Source organism: Centruroides sculpturatus, unplaced genomic scaffold (genome assembly GCF_000671375.1).
Source record: "Centruroides sculpturatus isolate CEXI.00-Female unplaced genomic scaffold, Cexi_2.0 scaffold589, whole genome shotgun sequence".
Classification (NCBI taxonomy): Eukaryota; Metazoa; Arthropoda; class Arachnida; order Scorpiones; family Buthidae; genus Centruroides; species Centruroides sculpturatus.
In genome coordinates, this window is record NW_019384972.1 from 64,042 (window position 1) to 87,313 (window position 23,272).

Here is a 23,272-nt window from a genome sequence, read left to right on the forward strand (position 1 = left end):
GTGTCTATATTTAAGTTAGCCGTGTCCAAATACGTGCGACTAAATATCCAGATGGCACAACGCGCTGATTGGTCGGCTGAATGACGTCAACCTACTGGAAATGTTGATCAATTAGCCTAAACTTTGTAAGAGTTTTGAGAGCGGGCAGACGTTATAATTATAGACATTTCATCTAAAACTCGATAAAAGGCACTTATTTATAATTTCACTAGCTCTTGTGTGTATTGACATTAATGTTAAAATTATTGCAAAATTTTCAATTAAACTAAATACATGATATCAAAGATTTTAATGTTGTAAGTGTTTTAAACATCAAGAAGTAACTTTTATCTGTTTTTCATTTCAATAAAGCATTTTTGTACATTTACTACAATAATAAAATAATCAAAAACAACAAGTGTAAATTGCAAATTATGTTTTTTTTTTTACATTCTTTATTAGACAATACAGTATTTTTAACCTTACAGAAACGTGTATTTAATGTTTTATATATAGGCCTATATAACAACAGAATATGCTAAGTGGAAATGCAGATTAGTTAACAATATATTTTCACCTAAACATAATTCATACTTTTTAATCCATAATTGTTAAAACATTTTAAATAATAAGTTATTTTTTCTACAAATTCTCTAATTCATTGGTTTGCTTTTCGAATCAAATCCTGTGAAAACTTAAATATAGACACTGGATATATATTTTGCAATGCAATCAGGTACACAGCACATACGAGGCATCTAGAAATAGTTATTCATTAGTATGGTAATATTATTTTAACAAAAAATAAAAAGGATTAAAAAAATAGTTTACTACGAAAACATTACAGTACAAATGTAACATTCCTTTTCCTGACACATATCGATAAACAATTTCCACGATGAAATGTATGGAAATTCTTATTTAATTAAAACATATATAACTATTATATTCAATAGAATTTAAATACTTACAGTACTATTGATTGTTAAATAATTTATACAAGAATTCTATACCTTTAATTTGAAAAATGGTCATACAAATTTGATTAAACATATTTACAGATATATCCGTGATGGAAGTGATATATGAAATTTCTGTAAATTTGAAAAGTGTCGTTTCTTAACACACAGATTTTGAACTGACATTCAAAAGCACAAAATGTCTATTGACAGAAAGAACTGTCGATTCTAACTAAAACATTACTCTTATCAGAATTTTTGTTTTTTAATCTATGTAAAATATTCTTTATTCAAAAGTGTTCAACAACTTTTACATTTAAACTTTATAATTTGTTAAGCAAGATTTGTGAAAATTTCTCTTTCAGAGGTATACAAAACTTAGTTAATTTTATTGTTTCGTCTAACTATATTAAGTGCATATGACAAATTCAAAGAATATTCTGACTCGTCTTAATTATAAATTTCATCCTTTCTCGAACTTTTTATGAATAATATCTGTAACAAAGTATAAATTTTGTTATTTATTATCTGTGCACGTAAATTTAAAACACTAATCGCGCTATTAAAATGATCTATTGTGTATAATTTGGTTCAGAGGTGTGTAAAGATCAAGTATGAAGTTAAATGTTCAAAAAAATAATCGTCACGATTCGTTCTGACGACCACAAAATATAATGTATACAGTACTTTGGTGGGTTGACGTCATTCAGCTGACCAATCAGCGCTTTGTACCATCTGGATATTTAGTCGCATGTGTTTGCACAGTTGGCATGGAATGACTCAATAAAAATAGTCAATATTAATCTTTCGTTATTGAAACTTTACTAACATAGATTAATTTGTTAGTTCTATTTTATATGGTAGATAAACTCGTTATTTACTGTTTGTATGAAAACTGTATTTTTTCCAAATTTATTAATATTTTTATACAGAGAAAATAATAGTACATTGTTCGAGTAATTTATGTAAAAATTATTTACATACAAGTTTAAAATAAACTAAAATAACGTTATAATGCCGTTAACAGATAATTCAACTTCTAAACGTGAAAATAGCCAACTTTTGGTTCAATTAATTCAGATAATTTTATATCGCCATGTCTAACAGTGACCGAGAGGACAAAACCACCGAACACTGGAAGACGGTCGTGGGTTCGCACCGAGCCAACGGGCTGATCACGTGGAGTTTTCCGAGTTTCCTCCCGTTTGTAACACCTAAATATGGGCAAGTTTCTGAAAAAAAGTCTTCCCGGGAGGCAACCCTCGCGTTGCCGTAAACAAATAAACCGAACCAAATCGCCATATTTCCCCTGTAATCAAAAAGCGTCGGGAATTGTTCGATAAAACGCAAGATTTGAATTTATTTATCAAAATTTATTTCGTATTCTTCAAAGTAAGCTACCTCGCCGCAATACACTTATTTCGACTTTTAATCCAATTCTCGAAACGTGTTTTAAAGCCGTTTTCGCGAAACCCTTTCGGGACTCGTTGCGAATTGTTTTATGGCATCAATCGACTGAAACGGTGACCACAAAGCGGAAATTTTATTCGAGGAAGCAGGAAAAGTCGCGCGGTGCCCTATCGGGTGAATACGAAGCTCGCGGAACCGTATTTGTTGAATTTTTGGCTAAAAATTCACGAACGAAAGCATTGCGAGCGGGTGCATTATTGAGGTGCAAAATCCAAGAGTTTTCTCGCCACAAATCGGATCGTTTTCTTCTAATTGCTTCACGAAAACGAGGTTGTTGTTTTTGAAAAAAAAAAATCTTTTCAACGTTTCTGGAGAAGCGACGTGCTGCGAGTTAAATGATCTTTTAGAATTGTTTGACGAGATCCAAATGATACTGGAACGTGTTCAATAATGTCCGTAATTGTTAAACAACGATCATGGAGCACCAAAACTCGGACTTGAGCGACGTGTTGTTCGTTGTTCGTTGTTTTAGCAGCAATTCTGTTGCAAAAAGAAAAATTGATGCACGTTCTTTGCCAAATTATAATAGACATTTTGAAAAATCGCCGGCGAAAAAATTCTTTATACACAAAACGCTTGTTTTGTGTGTAAAGAATTTTGAACATGCGAAATTTAGATGAATTATTCCCGATACTTTTTGATCATAGTAGTATTTCTTTAATCTCGAATAACTAATTAATAGTCAGATGTCGCATCTATTTTTCTGTATTTTTCTGATAGATAGTTTATAATTAGGGCTTCTCGCAGATTGAGACCCGAGCCAAAAGAGCGTCTAGTCTCTTTGTGATAGAGCTTTTTTATAATACACGAAATCAGAGACATACACATTCATTTATTAAATCTAATTCAGTTCCCTATTTCAGAACAAAAATATTGTTTAGGTTTACACGGGGTTATCATAATTCACAAAAATAGGACAGGTCCGGGTACAGCATTGTAGGACACTAGGCAAAGCAGCGCACTGGGACTGCCTGCACAACCGGCAGAAAATTAGTGTTAAATTCTGGTCTTTGCATAAATTCGCGTGGGGCTCCCAGACAACTGCCCGGTGTGCACATACGTTAACGGGCACTGGGTCAGGAAAAAAAAAGGACGAATGAAAAACTGTTCCCTGTTTAAGTGTTATAAACACGAAGAAAACCCGAAAAACTCCACCAACCCTGGAACCCACAACCAACTACCAGTGTTCGGGGATTTTATCCACTTCGCTACTAGCGGGTTAAGAAGGCCTTTTTTACCAGACCCATCACGAATTCGGCTAGGCCCTAAAATAAAAGCTAGCGAAATTCTGAAAATATATAGAAATATAAATCATAAATATTTCAAAACATATTAATACTAATTTTTAAATTCAAATTTATCCAAATATTTTAAAAAAGCAAAGCACCGAATATATTTTCACGTAAAATTGGGGCTCAGATTCACGGGTGGGATTCTCAATTAAGAACAGACTGATGGTCCGACCCTCGCTAATCGATACAGCCTTATGTAAATATTTCGAAAAAATCATAAATACGTGAAAATTGGATGACTTAATACATCTAAATTATTTCTTATTTTAATAAATATATTTATTACGTTAAAAATAAAAGACAAAACGATTTTATATATTCAGACTATTAAATCACTATAGAACTCGTATATAAATACAGTAGACCTTCGAAAGACTGAACTAAACCGTTAATTATCTCAAGACTTGTCTATATATACTGTACAGTATGTAAAGAATAGCAGACCAACATTATTATTATATGGGGTAGTCACCATATCAAGAATCCACTGTGTTAACTTTATGATGATATTTGTTAATGAAGACATTTATGTATATTCCAGATAATTAAACGAAACAGTTGATACGTTTCTATAAGTGAAAATCTCAATAGAATTAAATATATTTTTGTCACGAATCTAAATTAAGACGAAGTACAGAATATAAGAATTGTTTCGGATACATTCCTACTATAAAACGATTATGTACGATAGGAATGAGAAATGTGCCAACATTTTCTTTCATGATTAATGATGCAAATCTGAGTTAAATGCAAAAAATGAAGTTAAAAAAATGGATAGTTTTCTATAAATTTCGTTTTATGAACAACAAAAGGAAAAATTATATTTATCATTTCTCTCTGTCGAATGTTAGTCAAGCGTTAATTTAGCGAAATAAATTTGCAAAATATTCCGCTCTATCAAATTGGTTCGTGAAGTTTATTTACATTTAATAAGTTTTTTCTTATTCCTAAGTTAAATATGGACGGCGTAAAGAAAAGAATTTTATCTTTTATAACACTGCTGAAAGGTTTATTCAAGAAATTTTATTTTTATTCCTATATAAAATTATTTTATAATGATTATAATATTTTATTGAATATAATGAAAATAAAAATTAATTATTAGTAGGCCTATATTAATTATCCTTAGGATCCGGTTTCGAATCCGGATCCCACAATTTAACACCAGCGTATTGTTTTAGAATGTCGTTTACTGTCTCTTGACCACGTAAACCGACCCCACTGAGGGTTGGGTCCATTTGTAATTAAAAATCTGTGAGGTTTTTTAAGTCTTTCCGCTACGTTGGCACTAAGAAGACCTTTTTTAGCAAACCCAGTATGGGTTCGGCCAGATCAGTAATGGTGCGACCGAGTGCTCGGTGATTTTATTAATTCGTCCATTAGTTAGGCCGATATTGGTGACGAAGAGCATTTTAACTAAATGAAACTAGTGAAAAGATGAGAATAAACTATATATTACTAGTTTTCGTATTAGCATATATTATTTTTGTACCTAAAGTACTTTGGTTGCAAAAATATGTGATATTCTGCAGGCTTAAAGCTTACAAATCTAAGAAAATGTGTACAAAGTTCTATGGAGGCCAGCATCCAAAATAGATGCTCGTCGGTGCTGTACATCATTAATTACTGTAAAAATTGAAAATTACAAAGATTTTTATGGTTAAGCTTATGTTTCATATATTTCAAGAAAGTAATTTTACAAATATTAGAAGTGATTACAGAAATGAAACTTGATCGTATAAATATATTAGAAGTACTATCGAGGATATTCCAATTCGTGTCGAGCGTAAAACGTTTGTAATTAAATTAAGGATGGACCGAATAGAGGTTCTAGGCCGAATACCAAATATTTATTCGAATGTTACCATTGCCGAATACCGAATATTCGGCCGAATATCAGCTGATTTATTTGCAACTGCTCGAAACAGAAGGCTGACTTTAAGCCTTAGAATAAGGTAGGTACAGTACAGTACATCGCTTCCATAATAAAGATTATATACGTTTTATTTTTAATAAATGATTACATAATAACCATTTATTAAAAATAATACGTAATAATTAAAAGTTAAAAATTAAATCTTGCCATTGAAGTACGTCGTTTTTGGCTGCTGCACAAAGTAGTGTATTTAGAGAACGCGCAGCATGTTCGGCAAAGTTGGGAGTATTTATAACGACCAACCAAAGCGCTCACTTCCTATGAATACAAAAGCATTAATGTTATTTTATTACAATTTATCACTCTTGAATTGGGCTCACCAGTGGCCAAGCGGTCTTCGTACCCTGAACACTGGGAGTTCGGGACGGGCTGGCCACGTGGAGTTTTCCGGGTTTTCTTCGTGTCTGTAACGCCGAAATGGGGTCCAGTTTCCCTTAAAAAAAGAAAAAAACCCTCCAGGCCAGAAGGCATCCGCTTCCTAGGCAGATCGCCCACGTGTTGCGTTGCCATAATTTAACAAACAAACACTCTTGAATTGTGTTTATTGATAAATAATATTTGCTCAAGATCATTTTATAAGTTATTTTTGTTTCGGAAAGGAATAAATAACAATATTTTTAAATATCTGCGATTTGAAATGTTATATTTATTGTGTTTTATCTTTATCTCTCTACTTTATCCTCTTCCCAACTAAAATAGTATTTGGTTGAATAGTTCGGCTTTGAAAAGTATCCGATCTGAATATAAAATACGTGTGTTTAAGTGCGGTACATCGTATGGGCTCGGATATGGAGCGTGACTCCTATACGACACCTGAGTTGTCATATGGAAGTCCTAATCATTCGGAATTATTTATTTGAATATTGAATTTGATTATTTAGCACGTATAAACGTAAATATTAAGTTCTAATTAAGTACATTATACTGTTATTAAATTAATACATGCTATATTATTTTCATGCTTAACATATACTTTATATCAGCGGTTCTCGTCCTTTTTCTAACTCCCGTACCACCACGAGCCTTCCGTGTAACCTAGAGACTCGTGCCCTTCTTGGATACACCCAGTGGTTCGTGTACACGTAGTTGAAAACCGCTGCTAGATAATATCGTCTTAATTTTTCATCGTGTACATCGTTGAAAGAACAATAGATTTAATTGAACAACATCTGGTTTTATGGAATACAAGCCACGCAGAATGTAATAATAGAAGAAAAAAAAAGAGATTAATTCCACGCTATTATAGTTTAGAAATTTGAGAACTTCCACACATTATAACAGTAAAGTAGATGTAAGTAACCAGTCGTCTTCGGTATCACTAATTACTTTAATAGCGAACCAGTTTGCAGTTTAGATTCTCAATTTCAGTGCGGAATGGTCAAATACAGTAGTTGTGAACCAGCTCCGAGCTAACTCGAAACTTCTCTTTTGGTGAGGACGCAATATAATGAAAATGCCTTATACTAGACGTTTTATAATTTTCACATGTCTTGTGTTATTATAAACATATTTTACTTTTTAATAAACATTATTCCCATATAATTTCAAAAGCAGAGAATTAGAATGTATAGTTACATTTAATTAATAAATTTTAATGAGAGAGAGATAAAGTATTGTCTGAATCGGACACACCACGTGATTTTGATAATTCATTTTACTGCTTGCTCGAGATAGATTAATATCACAAGACTATTATAATCGGGCTATGGCTATTGACTATCTGTATCGATGCAATCTGTAATCGCATCCTTATTACTATTTCACAAAATAGATAAAAAGATACTAAGCGATGGTAACTTTTTGTCAAATGATCATCCATCGATCATATCAATCTCTTTCAACAACCGATCGCATCCGTAATTCGTGACGGGCCCACCAGTGGCCGAGCGGTTCCGTTCCCCGAACACTGAGAGTTCGGTCCTGGGTTTGCGCCTCTCCGGGACGGGCTGGCACGTGAAATTTTCCGGGTTTTCTCCACGTCTTAACGCTCGAACGGGGACCAGTTACCCTTAAAAAAGATCCCCCGGAAGGCATTCCCCCTAGGCATATCGCCCAAGTGTTGCGTTGTCGAACGTAACTTAAATAACTAAACAAACAAACTTTTTCCGCCCTGCGAGCATTAAGAGGGCCTTTTTTTGAGAGCCCATTATTGGGTTCGGCCAGTCCCGCAATGGGGCGGTCGGGTAGTGAGGGACGGGGATCGACATATCCGGTCGGGCTACTCGAAAAATTCCTGGAGATTTTTCGATCCGTCCGGATTCGATCTCGGATTCCCCAAAGCGGTTAGACTGTCGCTTCGTCGAATTGGGTGGCCTGGGAGTGAGAGACGCGCTCCCTATGATGGCATATTATCAGATGGTTTCTGGTAAATCGAGTTTCGACAGGTGTGCAAAATCTTTTCTTCTAACTAAATAATCCTAAGCTAAAAGTAAAAAATTGCGTACGTAAAAATTAAAATAATATCAAGTTCCATTTCTAACGTGGTTAGTTTTATATAATTTTATAAATAAATAAAATAATTTATAAATTGAGGAAGTTATTAAAAATTAATGATTATAATCTTTTAAAATGAAATAAATAATATATGTTAATAGAAGAGAATGAATATATCTATTTTCCAAAATTTTATCGATAACGGTCGAGATAGTCTCGACGACAAAGAAACAGATGGCGTCATTTGGCGGAAAGTACAAAATGTAGTTGGAGGAGATTTATATCGTTTTACGGGTAAATATATTTAAATTTATTTCAACGTGCGATAGTTGAAAGTGTAAAGATGTTATCGGTTAATATAATTCTGTACTTTAAAGAAATTTAAATTCAAATGTACAAATTATATGCGATTACCCTCCTGTAATTATGACGCACTTTAAAATGGTCGTTACTGTTCGAGAGAGAGTTTCTCGCTGTCGCCGGGATTGTAGCGATCTAGCTAGAGTCGCGATGTACACGACACGAGCTACACTTGTCTAGGTCTTGGTCCAAATAGCTTTTTGTGCTGTATATAGGTTCCACTTGGTGTATGTAAAAAAATGTTCGGTGAAGGCAGATGTCGCGTGTGGAACAGAGAACAGTAGAGCGTTATAGCTTGGTGGGAGCTGGAAAATTTGAATTAGGGGTTCTTCTATATGGCGTGGACTTCCGGCATTTTTCTTCGGAGGAAATATATCGAAGATTGGTCGGCGGAGGGGCCCGGACGATTGCCCTTTTTGCTCGTGGGATGACGTGCCACCGACGGAGAGGATATTAATCTGCTGTTAACTTGACGGTATGAAATGTTTCTGGAATATTATCGAAGGTTTTGTTAAAGGATTAGGGTGCCGGGGACAAAAAAGCTAGGACCTCGAAAAATGTGGGAATTTTTAAATGTTTTCGGAGTGGAAATTACCCGAAAGCGGTACAAAAGGCTTGAGATAAATGCTCGGTTGAGGAAGTTGCGGATGGTGTTTTGTCGACTTTTTCTTATTATTTACTTATACCGTAGTGGCCGTGGCGGCTTGTCGTCTTGTTCTCGACGAGTTTGTGTTATATAGACTTTACCGGTGCCTAGACTGGTGACGGCGACTCGTACCCCAATTTCGAGAACGCGTACCTAATGTTTACGAGGTATTAACTTTTTATAAATTATAACAAAATATTCGATAATTTAAAACTTTGCGCGTGAAATGTGAAGTAGGGGTCTTAAAGCTGTCGTAAAAAGCTTTAAAGACCACTAATTTTGAACTTCTGATAGAAAAATTATCATCAAATAAATAATAGAAGATATTCTATTAGACAAAATATTTGTTTCTGTTATAATTACATCATCATCTTTACAACTATATAGTGTGCATTGTTATTTTTGTCATATAGATTAAAAAGTCAAAGTAAGATTTGTATGTTTTTGTTTTTAATTACTCAAATTCAATCTTGATCCACCTTCAGAAAAAAAAGTTTGCCATTACTCCAAAGATGTGATGAAAGTTCTTTACATGCACCCCAGTGTAACTGAACAATATAAGTCTTGATAGAATTACTCTAGCACCACTCTAGCTAGAGAAGATTCTGATGTAGTGTACTGTACATTTGGTTATAGATTAGTGTGGCTAGAGCAGTGTTTCTCGACGGGGGTAATATCACCCCTATGTGGGCATTTTTCCATGTTGAGGGGGCAATTAGTAACAATTTATATTTTGGGGGTGCAAAAAACAATTTTCTGGGCAATATAGTAAAACATTATATTAAGAATAATTAGATATTTTATTCGTTATATCGTACAATAATTAAACAAATAATATTATACTAATCACTAGTCTATTCGATGCAGTGCGAATTTGGTGATAGCCTTGTCCCTCGGCATCGGAATTTTGTAGTGAAGGGATGATACTACATAACGGTTTTATTGAAGGGGGCGATGATTCATTAGAGGTTAAGAAACACTGGGCTAGAGAATGGAAAATCTTGCTAGGACATTTTCAACATTCTACACATAGGTTAAGATTCAGGTTGGAAATTGCCTAATTACTAATCTGATTAATTTGTGGAGCCAATTTTATAAAATGACAAATCATGTCAGATTTATCAATAAAGGGGATTTGGTTTTTTTTGAATGTGAAACAGTCAAATAAATAAGCACAAACTATTCAAAGAAATATATAATTTTAATGTTTACAACATTACAAAATGAATATCTTTGTAAAATAGTTTTTTAAGTTGAAGAAGAAACATAATGATGAAAATGTTAGAATTATGGAAACTGAGATGAATGAGAAGTTGATAAACTAAGATTAAAAAGTGTGTCCTGTTAGATATTTGATGATAATTATTTTAACAATAATTATTAACAACATTTAAATATTTTAAAAACTTGTTTTAAAAGTTCATTAACTTTTAAAACAAGTTGATTGACCTCTAGATGACTCGGGGTCTTTAATTTTTATTTTTGGATTCAGTGGGATTAATTTATCAATAGTCATCCCATTATTAAATTTGCTATTAAATTAAATATGTAGATAAAATACAATATTTTATGATATCTAACATAAAATTGTTACATTATATTTTTGTTTTTTTTATCAAAATTGCTATTTTTTGGTTTTATCAGATTTCATTATGCTGAAATAATTCAATTGTAATAGTAAAAATTTAGCACAGTTTGTTTTATAATACTGTAAAGAATTGTGATCTAAAAGCAGATTATTCACAAGCTATAACTATGTGAATTATTAATAATCAAGTTTAAATTTGGCCTAGAGGTAGATGATTAAATTTCATCTTATACCAAGATAAATTAAGACAAGATACTAAATTTAAAAAGTTTTTTGAAGGAAAGATGAGAAGAAAGAACTTGAATCTGTGAATATGGAGTTGATTCCCTTTTGGGATTCATGCAAACACATTGGGATAGTTCATTCTCAAACTACCTGTTTTAGACTAAATTATATAATTGGATTTTTAATAATTAGAACAGTTGCTGCCTTGAATAAATCTAACTTTAGATCTTTGGCTAATTAAATATTGGGCTAGGATTTGTTTGAATTGTAAAAGTTTTGATTTTGATAAATATATAAGTCATTTAAGAGATTTTGATTAATCAAAATGTGTATAATCAAAAATACTTGGTGTTTTCTTATTACTCAACCAATGTAGTTATATATAATACAGAACAGAATTTTTTAATAGTTACTTAACTTAAATTTCTACATCAAGATATATTATGTACTGTATGTATATTTAAGTAATTAACCATTAAATTATTTTTTAAATAGTTTACGGAATGAGTTAGATTGAATTTTTTTTGCATATGTAAAACTTTAAATAAATATATTATACGATAATTTAATTCACTATAACTATTAGTTATATATAAATCAACCATAATTTCAAATTGTTACTATCATAAATTAAATTTTAATCTGTTATAATTTGTTATTAATATCTGTAGAACTTTTTACATAATGGCTGATTCAAATTCTCCACCTTGGCTGAAACCATGTGAAGTACTAAGACTGCATAAAAAAGCAAGAAGACAACTTCAAATGACAAGTAATGTTCTTCAAACCATTGACATAAATAAAACGCAGCCTTTAAAAACAAGCCAAGAAATTGGCATAATAGAAGAAAAACATGTGAATCCATTTAGGTACGTTTCATAAATATTATTAATTTCATTCTGTTAAATTATATTAACATATATTAACAACTTTTAATTATAAAAAACAAACAGTAAAATAACTAACCAAAAAGTGTAATAATAATGAAATGTTTTAGCTTTGTGTTACAGATAAAGAATAGTATTATACAAGCAAAGAATCTTAATTAAACAATGCTGTTTTCTTATATAATGGTGATATGTTTTGCTCGTTTCAATGAGCATTAATTATACTCTGCAATTAAAAAAGTTAGGCATCTATTAAGGAACCATACATTAGCAAATTGTCAGAATATCAACCATTAAAAATAATGATACTGAATAGCAAGTCTGTTGCTAAAGTAAATGTTGTATGAAATTAGTTATAGTAAAGTTAAATAGCATTGTTGTCATTTTGGGTTAACATATTGTAATTTTTCATATTTCCTACATTATACAGAAAAACTTTGGTTATACATTTTGTACTTACATGTATTGTACTTGTACATTTTATTTGACAGGTCCTGACTGTCTTATATAATCTAATTTTTCCCCCTCCCATTTATTTATTTTTATGTTTGTTAGTCTTAACACCATACGAAAATTTACTTATACCTTTTCTTGATTTTTACTTTTTACTAGGTTAAAATAAAATACCTTTCAATAAATTGGAAAATGTAATTCTGAATATGTTTTTATTTCTATCTCTCAAATTTATGATTGCTGTCTTTCATAAAGTGGCCCTTCTTCATCTGTAAAAAAGTAAGAATAGTCACAAGGGGAGGATATCATTTTTTACTATAGGAAAGTCAACAACAATCAGAAGCAGTTAGACAGTTGGAAGAATTGTGTAGGAAGCTGAAGAGAAGAGTATAATTTCATCTTGATACAAAAAATTAAAATTACAATAAAGTATTTGATTTTCAACTGGTAATTTAGATCAAAATTCAAACTTGCTTTAAGTATCAAAGATTTCAGGAATAAAAATCCATGTTGGGAATTTATTACTTATTCGAGCTTGAAATTTTTAAACCTATAAGAGCTGTTCAAAAAGTTCCAGCATATAAAATAAGAATATATCAAAAATAATTTTTGTAATTTGTGTATGATCACTTTCAAGCATTTACATGTTGATAATTACACAATTAAAATCTACATTAAAATATATAAATTTTAAATATATTTGTTAAATTTTATAACCACCATTTTTACGTAGAANAAACCCCAAATCAATAAAAATTGACTATTTAATTGCAGAAATGATAGCTTTATCTGATTTACCTTTTCAACACAGAAGGATTGGGGTTCCGACGATTGTTGAATCATGTTGTTCCAAATTATGTTCTAAAAGGCAGGAAATATTTTACAGAACTTGTTTGCAGCGAACTTTAAGATAAAGTGTCATCGAAAGTAAAGATCATGTTGAAGGATTTTGAGAAAGTTTTCTTTACATCAGATATCTGGTCAGATTCTTCTTCAGGAGTTTCATTATTATCCTTAACATGAGTAGTATGCGTTTGATACATTCTGAAGTACAAAAATTAATTAGTATATAAACTAATGTTTAAAAAAATTTTTTATCAGAAAAATATGGATATTTACAAAGATTATTTGTCAGGAATATCTCCTCAAACTTCAATTACTGTAGATTTATTGGATGAAAATACTGTCCTTGGTCCACCAGAAGTAAAAAGTTCAAAGAATACATTATTAAATAATGTGAATAAGGTTTGTATAAGATTAATTTTAAACACTTAAAATTAAAATTCATTTCTGCTACAATTAAACTGAATTTTCATTTATCTGCAAAGAATATAAATATCAAATAATGAATATATATATATAAATTATTCCAATATATATTTAGAAAACTATTAGAAGTTTTCAATTTTTGTCTTTTTCCCCCTTCTCCAGATCCAAGTCCCCAGAGATGAAGTATAAGACATGTGAGGTCCACTGTTTTGGTTCTTACAAAAATCCAGTCAAGCCTGAGTGGCTCTGTAAACCTCAATTTAAATTAACACACATTTATTAATGATGACTGTTACTTGTGTCCTGACAGAATGGCTATGCACACAATTTAATCATTAATTAATATACTTATTATGTCTTAGAAGAAAAATACATTCCTTTCTTTGAATGTGTGCAAAAGAGAGAGCGAGTTTATAAAGTAAATAATGCCTTTACAAAAAACATAAACATAGTGGTAAAACAAATATCGACAATTTGAAGATCTCCTTTTCAATTTTACTGGATGATACTGGATGGATTATAGAGTCAGTGACTAGCAGTGATAGATGTAGGTTTTAATTTGGTTCCACTGCTTCCTTGGTCTTTGGCTTGTATCCTCAAAACATATAGTTTCAGGCTAAAGTGGTACTTCCTTATCTTCTTCTCGCTTTTTTTTTTTTACTGGTAATTTTTGTCCAGTGTTTACTTTCCAGCCAGTACAAATATGGGAATATTTTTTCTCCAGTGGTGACTCATAGTGCTGAATAACAGTGTGTGTTTTCATAGTTTGGATGGGTTGCACGGAAATGTGCTGATGGATGTTATGAGTACTAGTTTTTTTATCTTTTACTGAACAAGTTAATAAAGTTTAAACAACAAAAATTATTATTTAAAGTTTGAAATTAAAGTTTATAATTTGGCAGATGTTAAGTTTATAATTGATTTTATGAAATTAAGCTCTTTTTAATCCATATTTTAAAATTTTTAAGTAAGTATATATATATACATATACTTACTTAAAAATTTTATATATTATTATATATGTATGTATGTATGTATGTATATTTTGTTTTTTTTTTTTTAGTTTGAAAATAAATCTGAATGGATTAATAGCATTCCTGTAGACTGGAGCTTAAAAACAAAAGTTCGTTTTATGTCGACTAAACCATTTCCTTGGCGGGGAAATCTCAAAACTGTAGAAGAAGCAAGTGGTACAACAAGTTTTACTCGCTGTTTGGAACTTGAGCAACATAAAGGAAAAGTAAGAGGACTTTGAATTACAATATATATTGTGTATATAAAAGAAATTATATATAGAATTACAAAATTTATTTCTTAAGTTAAATATATGTATATAAAAAATTTTTAAATAACAAATATGTTTCTATATCATAGAAGAAATATATAATATAATCTGTAGAAATATTAAGAAATATTCAAAAATAACTACAGGTAGCCCTCGGTTTACGCTGGCTCAATTTACGCTGATTCATAATAATGCCACTGTGCAATTCACTGTTTTGTGGTGTAATTCCCCGATTTTCCCTATGCTAGACTGATTTTCATTTCAGTATTGACTTATTTACCAAGCCGCGACATTGTACATTCGTTAAAACAAAGATTTTTATTGAATGTATTTATTTTTTCTGTTTAATATTATTGGGTATGTATACATTTGCATTAAATTAATATTAAAATACTAAACGTTTAGGTACCCACGAGTCAAGTTATTAAACTTAATAGTCCAATAAATGGCAAATGAATCCATAGTGCCAGTGAATGTATCCCGTATCAGTTCATTCAGGAAAACACCTTATGATGCAGTAGCACTTCCGGCAATCACAAACTATCGTTAGTGAGACAAATCTACTTGTTGTTGGCCAGACAATATCTACTTGTCAGTCAGACGATACATATCTCTCCTTAGCCACTTTCAATTTTCCTGCTTAAACTGACCTTATATGTGCACTGCGGTGACCAGTGGTCGACCAATCAGTGTCTCAACTCGTCTGTAGTTCTACGTCAGGTTAATATATCCTTTCAACTATGAAAAGTTTGACGGATGAACTTTGTGAGTTAGACAATGATTGGGAGCAAAGTGTGAATGTAAAAAGAAGCATCATCGCATCCTTTCGACCATATTCCAAAATTCTCAATGAAAGAAAACAAAAATGTAAACAGTTTAAAGATGGTGAGTTTCCGAGTGTTCGAAACGGTGTAACTATATTCTTTCAAATGGTTTCTGAGGAGCTCATGAAAGAATATAGTTACATCGTTTCGAACACTCTGGAACTCATCACTAAATTACAGAATATCGCTCTGATGGATCAGGAATTTCATTAAAGATGGATACTTTTTTCTGAAGAATGTAAGAGNTGAATGTATCCCGTATCAGTTCATTCAGGAAAACACCTTATGATGCAGTAGCACTTCCGGCAATCACAAACTATCGTTAGTGAGACAAATCTACTTGTTGTTGGCCAGACAATATCTACTTGTCAGTCAGACGATACATATCTCTCCTTAGCCACTTTCAATTTTCCTGCTTAAACTGACCTTATATGTGCACTGCGGTGACCAGTGGTCGACCAATCAGTGTCTCAACTCGTCTGTAGTTCTACGTCAGGTTAATATATCCTTTCAACTATGAAAAGTTTGACGGATGAACTTTGTGAGTTAGACAATGATTGGGAGCAAAGTGTGAATGTAAAAAGAAGCATCATCGCATCCTTTCGACCATATTCCAAAATTCTCAATGAAAGAAAACAAAAATGTAAACAGTTTAAAGATGGTGAGTTTCCGAGTGTTCGAAACGGTGTAACTATATTCTTTCAAATGGTTTCTGAGGAGCTCATGAAAGAATATAGTTACATCGTTTCGAACACTCTGGAACTCATCACTAAATTACAGAATATCGCTCTGATGGATCAGGAATTTCATTAAAGATGGATACTTTTTTCTGAAGAATGTAAGAGATCCGAAACTAAAATTTTTTAATAAAANCAAAAATGTAAACAGTTTAAAGATGGTGAGTTTCCGAGTGTTCGAAACGGTGTAACTATATTCTTTCAAATGGTTTCTGAGGAGCTCATGAAAGAATATAGTTACATCGTTTCGAACACTCTGGAACTCATCACTAAATTACAGAATATCGCTCTGATGGATCAGGAATTTAATTAAAGATGGATACTTTTTTCTGAAGAATGTAAGAGATCCGAAACTAAAATTTTTTAATAAAAACATTTCACTTTATTTTATGATAAAATACATTTCAAAAATTAAATTTATATGTATTTTGCATTATATTGTATTAATAAACAAAATTATTTGCTTATTTTTCACTTATGTAGAATCTAACGCTATACCTCACTGTAAATATGGATTCATTTTACGCTGATTTGATTTGTGCCGGCTTTTGTAGGAATGAAACTGCAGTGTAAACCGAGAGCTACCTGTAGTGACAAAACAAAGTAAAAACATGGAAGGAAAACTCAGCAAAATAGCAGTAAAAGTTTTTTTCTTTTTATTGTTATGGTTAAATACATTTTAAAACTTTTTCTATATACAGTAATATCTCGACTTACGCTACCTCGACTTACGCGAACCCGGAGTTACGCGATTTTCAAATCTCATCGATTCGTTTTTTGTTTGAGCGCCACGCAATTCTCGATTACTCACTCCCCCCACACTATTGTTCAGCTTACATGTTCGGACGTGTCGCGCGGAATCGACACATAGCTACAATTTATTTTGTGTTATTTACAGTATTTCTGTATTTGTTATATCTACGGAGACTCGAGAGACTCTATGTGGTGATTTCTTGTAACCGTGAACGAATCAAATGACAAGAAAAGATTAACGAGAACATTTATTAGCTTGCATACATCCGACTTTACACAAATTGCGAAATTATACCCCGATTTACGCGAATTCGACTTACGCGGTTATCGCTCGGTCCCATCTATCGCGTAAGTTCGGGGTATTACTGTACTGTAATATTTCCAGTAAACCATGAATACTTAATAAGTCTTTGGCTTCTTCTGTAAATAATCAGTCATGAAAGATGATGTTCAAAAATTTTATTAAGATTTTTCTGGATGTTTTCAGCTTCCTTCTTTTTTGCTTCCTCTTGCTTTTGAACACTTTTAACACTAACAAGCATGACATGTGCTGCCCGTATTTCATTCATATTCTTGCTATTAATGGCCTTCTCCAGTTTTTTGTTTGCTGCTTCTAACAAAACCTGGCCTGTCTCGTGTATTTCACTTTCTTCTACTTTTTTCTGTTTTAAATTCTGCTGCAGTGCCATAATCTTTTCCTTGACATCTTTTCCTCTCTTTTGATGTTCTTCAAAATTTTTCTGTGCTTCCTCTTCTGCACTTTTTTTCTGTTTCTCTTTTTCTTTTAACTTCTTTTTATTTTCCAATTGATCTTGATAATTTCTATGTGCTGAGGCAGCTAATTTCAGTAAATCCTTTGTAATAGGTACAAGGTGTGGGCTTCGGTCATACATGTTTAGTCCCTCCTTAACAATCAAAAGTGAATTAAGCATTCTTTCTGACATTGATGCTCTATCAGGAGGTAGTGCGCGGTGTGAAATCGAAAATCCCCGTTCCACATCAGCATTGCCATGAGAGAGAGTCAATGCTGATTTCACCAATTTGGTTACACTGGGATATCTTGCATTCCCAAGGGAGTCAACCAATTTAAAATACTGACTCCAATAAGAATCAATTCTCACATCTGTTGAGTCTGTCAAATCACTCTCAACTCGCTCAAATTGAAGTAGACGCCACTCANTTGTATTATATTGTATTAAAAAAAAATTATTTGCTTATTTTTCACTTATGTAGAACCTAACCCTATACCTCACTGTAAATATGGGTTCATTTTACACCAATTTGATTTGCGCCAGCTTTTGTAGGAACGGAACTGCTGCGTAAACCAAGGGCTATCTGTATTTAAAACAATGGAATCAGATTAACTTTCAATTCTTACTTAATTGTATTATAGGAAAATACACGAAAAATCAAATTTTCTTTCCTTTCTGACTTACGGAGGGCAGATAACTTCCAAATTCTAAAACATTACATCAATAACGAAATAAAATTAAAGTTTAAAATAAAAGGTAAAAGCAAATCAACTTTGCAGAGAAAGAACACTTTATTACTTTGGTACATCCCCTAAATGCATTTTGACAACAATATTAGGCCTCTTCAGTAGGGTTTTCAGTAAACAAATTAAACTTCGACAATATTCCATCATGGGTTTCCATTACGAGTTTTCATCTATGTATCCGACAAAATTTTCCCAGCATGCAGCTGTCAACACACCCATATTTAAATTAACTGTATTATTTTGCATAATTATGGCAAAATACTCTTTGACTTTTCTTTTTACATTATTTTTTTCTTTATAAACAATTTTTACATTATTAATGTTAATTTTACAGTTATTAATACTACAATGATGAAAAATGGGAGAATTATTAATTTTTATCTTACAGCTGCTAAATGTTCCAACAATCTGGTTTTCGATTTTCTCTTCATTTCTCTAATATAGAAACTTGGAATACTACATGTGCACTAGTCTGTAGACAATGCCTTCTTCTTTTAATGGGTCCTTTTTAATACTTTTTATAACCATCAGATCAGACAACCTATTATTTTGAGTTGGAACCAGTTTAATAAAATTTTGGTTAAGAATTTGGTTATATTTTTCATATATGTCTTTTATATAAGGAAATGATATGTACTTTTTGGTTTCTTGTTTTTCTTTCACCTTATATCTATTTAATATGAAATGGTTGTACCAATTATTTAATATTTTCTTTAGATACCCATTTAGAATATATTTCTTGTATCTCCTTAAAAGAAAAAAATTTAACTAAAGAAAAATTTTTAATGAACAATTTTAACCTTCTTAACTTACGATAATGATATGTAATAAATTAAAAATACAAAAATCATCTTAAGATTGAATGTTATTGTTGGCTAAAGTATTTCTATCAATAGAAGTATACTCTATTTTCTTCAGGAAATTATCAAATATAACTGAAATCATTTTGCAATCAATCTTTTATTTTTGTATCCAATGGACAATTACTTGTTTGATGATCTTGAAACTGCCAACATGAAATTATTACAGAATAAGTCCATATTCATTGAATTAATAACTTTCATTAGGACCTTCATCTGAACAAATGGATACTTGGATTGACTGCTTTCATTTTTACCACATGATAATTTCATTACAAATCCATATTACTCGACACTGTAATACAGTTAATTACGTACCTCAAAGCCTGCAACCAGTGTGAAACTAACATCAAAGTACAAAAAAAAAAAACAGATTTCCATAAACGTTTTCGAATCCTTAACGATTCTTCTGGCGGCGACAAATAGAATGCCAATAGACAAGAACATTGTTCAAAATTCGAACACATGCTATCTGATGACATCTCATTTAGGCATATGCACTATAGATGGTAGCAGTTGACAGGAATTTTTACAGCTCTTTGTCCATTAGCACTTGCCATGCTATGGACAGATTTAATTCCCCTTTGTGGTTGATACAGGTGTTGCTGAGGCTGGATTTGTAGATATAAATAGCCTCCAACCACTTTAGATGTTGGTTAAAATTCGGCTCTATGTCAGGATCATTGGCATAAATGGCCAGAGCCGTGGTTTATGCCAGTGATCCTGACGGAGCCAAATTTTAACCAGGCAAGAATCATCCTCACCACACCATACACGGAACATCTAAAGTGGTTGGAGGCCATTTATATCTACAAATCCAGCCTCAGCAACACCTGTATCAACCACAAAGGGAAATTAAATCTGTCCATAGCATGGCAAGCGCTAATAGACAAAGAGCTGTAAAAAGAGCTGTTCTCGTCATCGGGTAGAATTTCAAATAATGTTCTTATCTATTGGCATTCTAACGGAAATTCATTGCCTCCTGAAAAGAACCATTAAAGGTTCAAAAATATTTGTGGAAGTCTGTTTTTTTGTTTTTTGATGTTAATCACACTGATAACAGGCTTTGAGGTACATAGATAATTTCATTCATGTTTCAGGAGTTTACAGAGCATGTGGCTTTTATAGTTCTTGAAATCTATGTTTTGTGATTAGATGGCTGTATATTGCTTCCTTTTTCGGTTCGTATTCATATCTAAATATATAAGATTACTTGTCCTGACTGACTGATTGATTCATCATTGCCCAGAGCAAACTGCTGAACCTAAAGAGGTGAAATTCGGTACACAGTTAGGGTACATCATAAAAACATACACTAAGAAGGGATTTTTCAAAATTCCTCCCGTGGGGGGAGAGAGAGAGGATTAAGGCTTAACCTGAAGAATGGCTTCTACTGTACTATTTTAGATGTGATTTTTTTTGTTTTCAACTATGTTTAGTCTTCATTGAGTACTTAGGTGTATTAAATTGATAATATTTCAGACATTGTTATAAATATTTTTATATATTTCGATTTTTTAACCAAATGTTCGAACCGTTTTAAATTAAAATTTGTTATTGCATATTGGTTCAATTATAGAACGATTGTAAACATTCCAGAAAATTGATCAAGTTGAAAATAGTTCGTTTGATTTTGAGCAATTCTCATCATTCTCAGTGGTAGGTGTTATATAACAATTACTATGGTTGTGAAATACTGGATATAAATGGGGTTTGCTTGCAAAATCCACACGTGCGAAGTCGCGGGTAACAGCTAGTTATTCATATATGTACTAAAAACTTTGAATTAACTATATTTTAGACAGAGTTAGACAACCTAATAAGTAGGGTATAACAATTTGCAGGGCTTATCACACCAAGCCTTGGTGTGATAAGCCCTGCAAATTGTTATACCATATTTATTAGGTTGTCTAACTCTGTCTAATTTATAGTCGTGGGCAAAAAGCGTTGTTTATTATTATAACTATATTTTGTAATAATTTAATACATATTCAGTGGGAATATTAGTGGGTTTGAATTAATTAGAATTGACTGTTTATGCAGTATTCTTATGTGTACTGTCAATTTATTAATTTGTCCAAAACAGTAACTGATGGAGTTACAACGTCAATTTTTAGACTGGACTAATACATCAATAAATCTATATATATAACTCATTCAACGGGTGTCTGTCCCGTAACTGTTTGATAACGGACACTAGAGGCGCCCCTATCGTGTGTCATATTTCAAACATTCAAATTAACAATTTTAATTCTTATTTAAATTAACAATATAAATTTTTATTATTCATTTGGCCAATAAATTATTATTTGGTCAATATAACAATATAAATAATTCAGTATATTTGTAATAGGAATTTATTATTTCAGGGGCTTATATCTCTCGAAGGGTCGCGAATAGAGGTATGGTTCCTTTGACTTTATTGTTAGTACAGGGGTCTACGGTTTGGGGGGTCGCCACCTCTTCATTCGAAGGGTAAATCTTACCATTCGGACTTTAACAGAGCTGTAGAGCATATTGATCGGAACAAAAAAAGTCAAAGGAACCGTGCCTCATGGAAATTTGTAAAGAACGCCCACTGGGGGGGCGTCCCGAGCTACTAGTATGTTTATAAAAGAGCCTTAATTGAATTCCAGTAAGATATAATTCAAAATAAAACTTTTTGGACTAATTCTTTCAATCTAAACATGACCAACTATGACATAACATCATGACATAGGGACATTATAACAAAATGTTCTCATTTATATTAATATAATTTTTGAGTGTTTACTTTTATTTTTATATATTTGAGAATTTATCTATTTTTATCTATTTATATTCAATATCATTGTGTTCTATTCAACATCCATCATTGAATATATGGACCTGAAGATCACCATTTGTAGATCAAAAATGTTAGTTCGAAAGTTTTATTTTGAATTAACTCTCACTGGAATTCAATTAAGGCTTTTTGATTGATGTATTTATTAATTACTGATTTCTATTAAATTGTTATTAATATATAATTTTTATATACAGTAGACCCCCCCTATAACACTGTAGATAATTCCATGCTGTACAAGTCACTTAGATTTTACAAATACGTGTGCAGGGCTGTGAATGGCTCACATATTTGTAAAATCTAAGTGACTCATACAACATGGAATTATCTACAATGTTATAGGGGGTCTAATGTATCAATAATTTAGTTTGATTTGACTTTTTATATTAATGATTATCGTCATCTTTTCATAGGATTGTGTGTTAGATTCAAGTCCTGGAGCATGTTTTTATAAAAATTGCTTATATTGGATGCACCCTTCTCTTCCATGGTTACAATTATTTCCTCGTATGGACGTAAAAAAAAATAAAAATTTGAAGTTAGTAGAAATCCAAGTTTCTTAATTTTAATTCCTTGTTTTTTTGTTTATTTTATCGTTATTTTTATTTTAACAGTCAAGCTATAACTTCCTATAATGAAATCATTCAAGATTCTTTACATTCTGATTGGTAAGTACATTTCCTTTCTTAATTATTAATTAACGTAAGCAGATTATAGAGTTTCAAAAAAGTTGGAGTCACAATTATTTTATAAATAATCTCTCTTCAAATACAATCAAACTTTTATAGTAAGAAGTTCTATATTGTGAATTTTCTTTTTAAATAATGTTTTTGTTGAATGTTGAAAATGTCTTCTATTTAATGGAGCCAAACAAATTGTCAGATTAAATTGGGCTATATTACCACTACTATTAATAATTAAATACTGAATAATTTGGCCTTAAAAATCTTCTAAGTGTTAAAATTAATTAAAATACTGACTTATTTTTGCAACT

The 23,272-nt window shown here is 31.6% G+C and overlaps 1 protein-coding gene across 1 annotated transcript in view; it reads left to right on the forward strand.

Annotated features, from left to right (window-relative positions):
• The first annotated feature begins 8,258 nt into the window (after nt 1-8,258).
• The window catches only part of LOC111632628 (protein downstream neighbor of Son-like), a 35,001-nt gene continuing 19,987 nt past the window's right edge, over nt 8,259-23,272 (forward strand). The window contains exons 1-7 of the mRNA XM_023377118.1: nt 8,259-8,363; nt 11,560-11,757; nt 12,092-12,107; nt 13,330-13,473; nt 14,561-14,737; nt 22,692-22,816; nt 22,893-22,946. Coding sequence (XP_023232886.1) covers nt 11,573-11,757; nt 12,092-12,107; nt 13,330-13,473; nt 14,561-14,737; nt 22,692-22,816; nt 22,893-22,946 — 701 coding nt within the window. The 5' untranslated portion in view covers nt 8,259-8,363; nt 11,560-11,572. The remainder of the gene's footprint in view (nt 8,364-11,559; nt 11,758-12,091; nt 12,108-13,329; nt 13,474-14,560; nt 14,738-22,691; nt 22,817-22,892; nt 22,947-23,272) is intronic.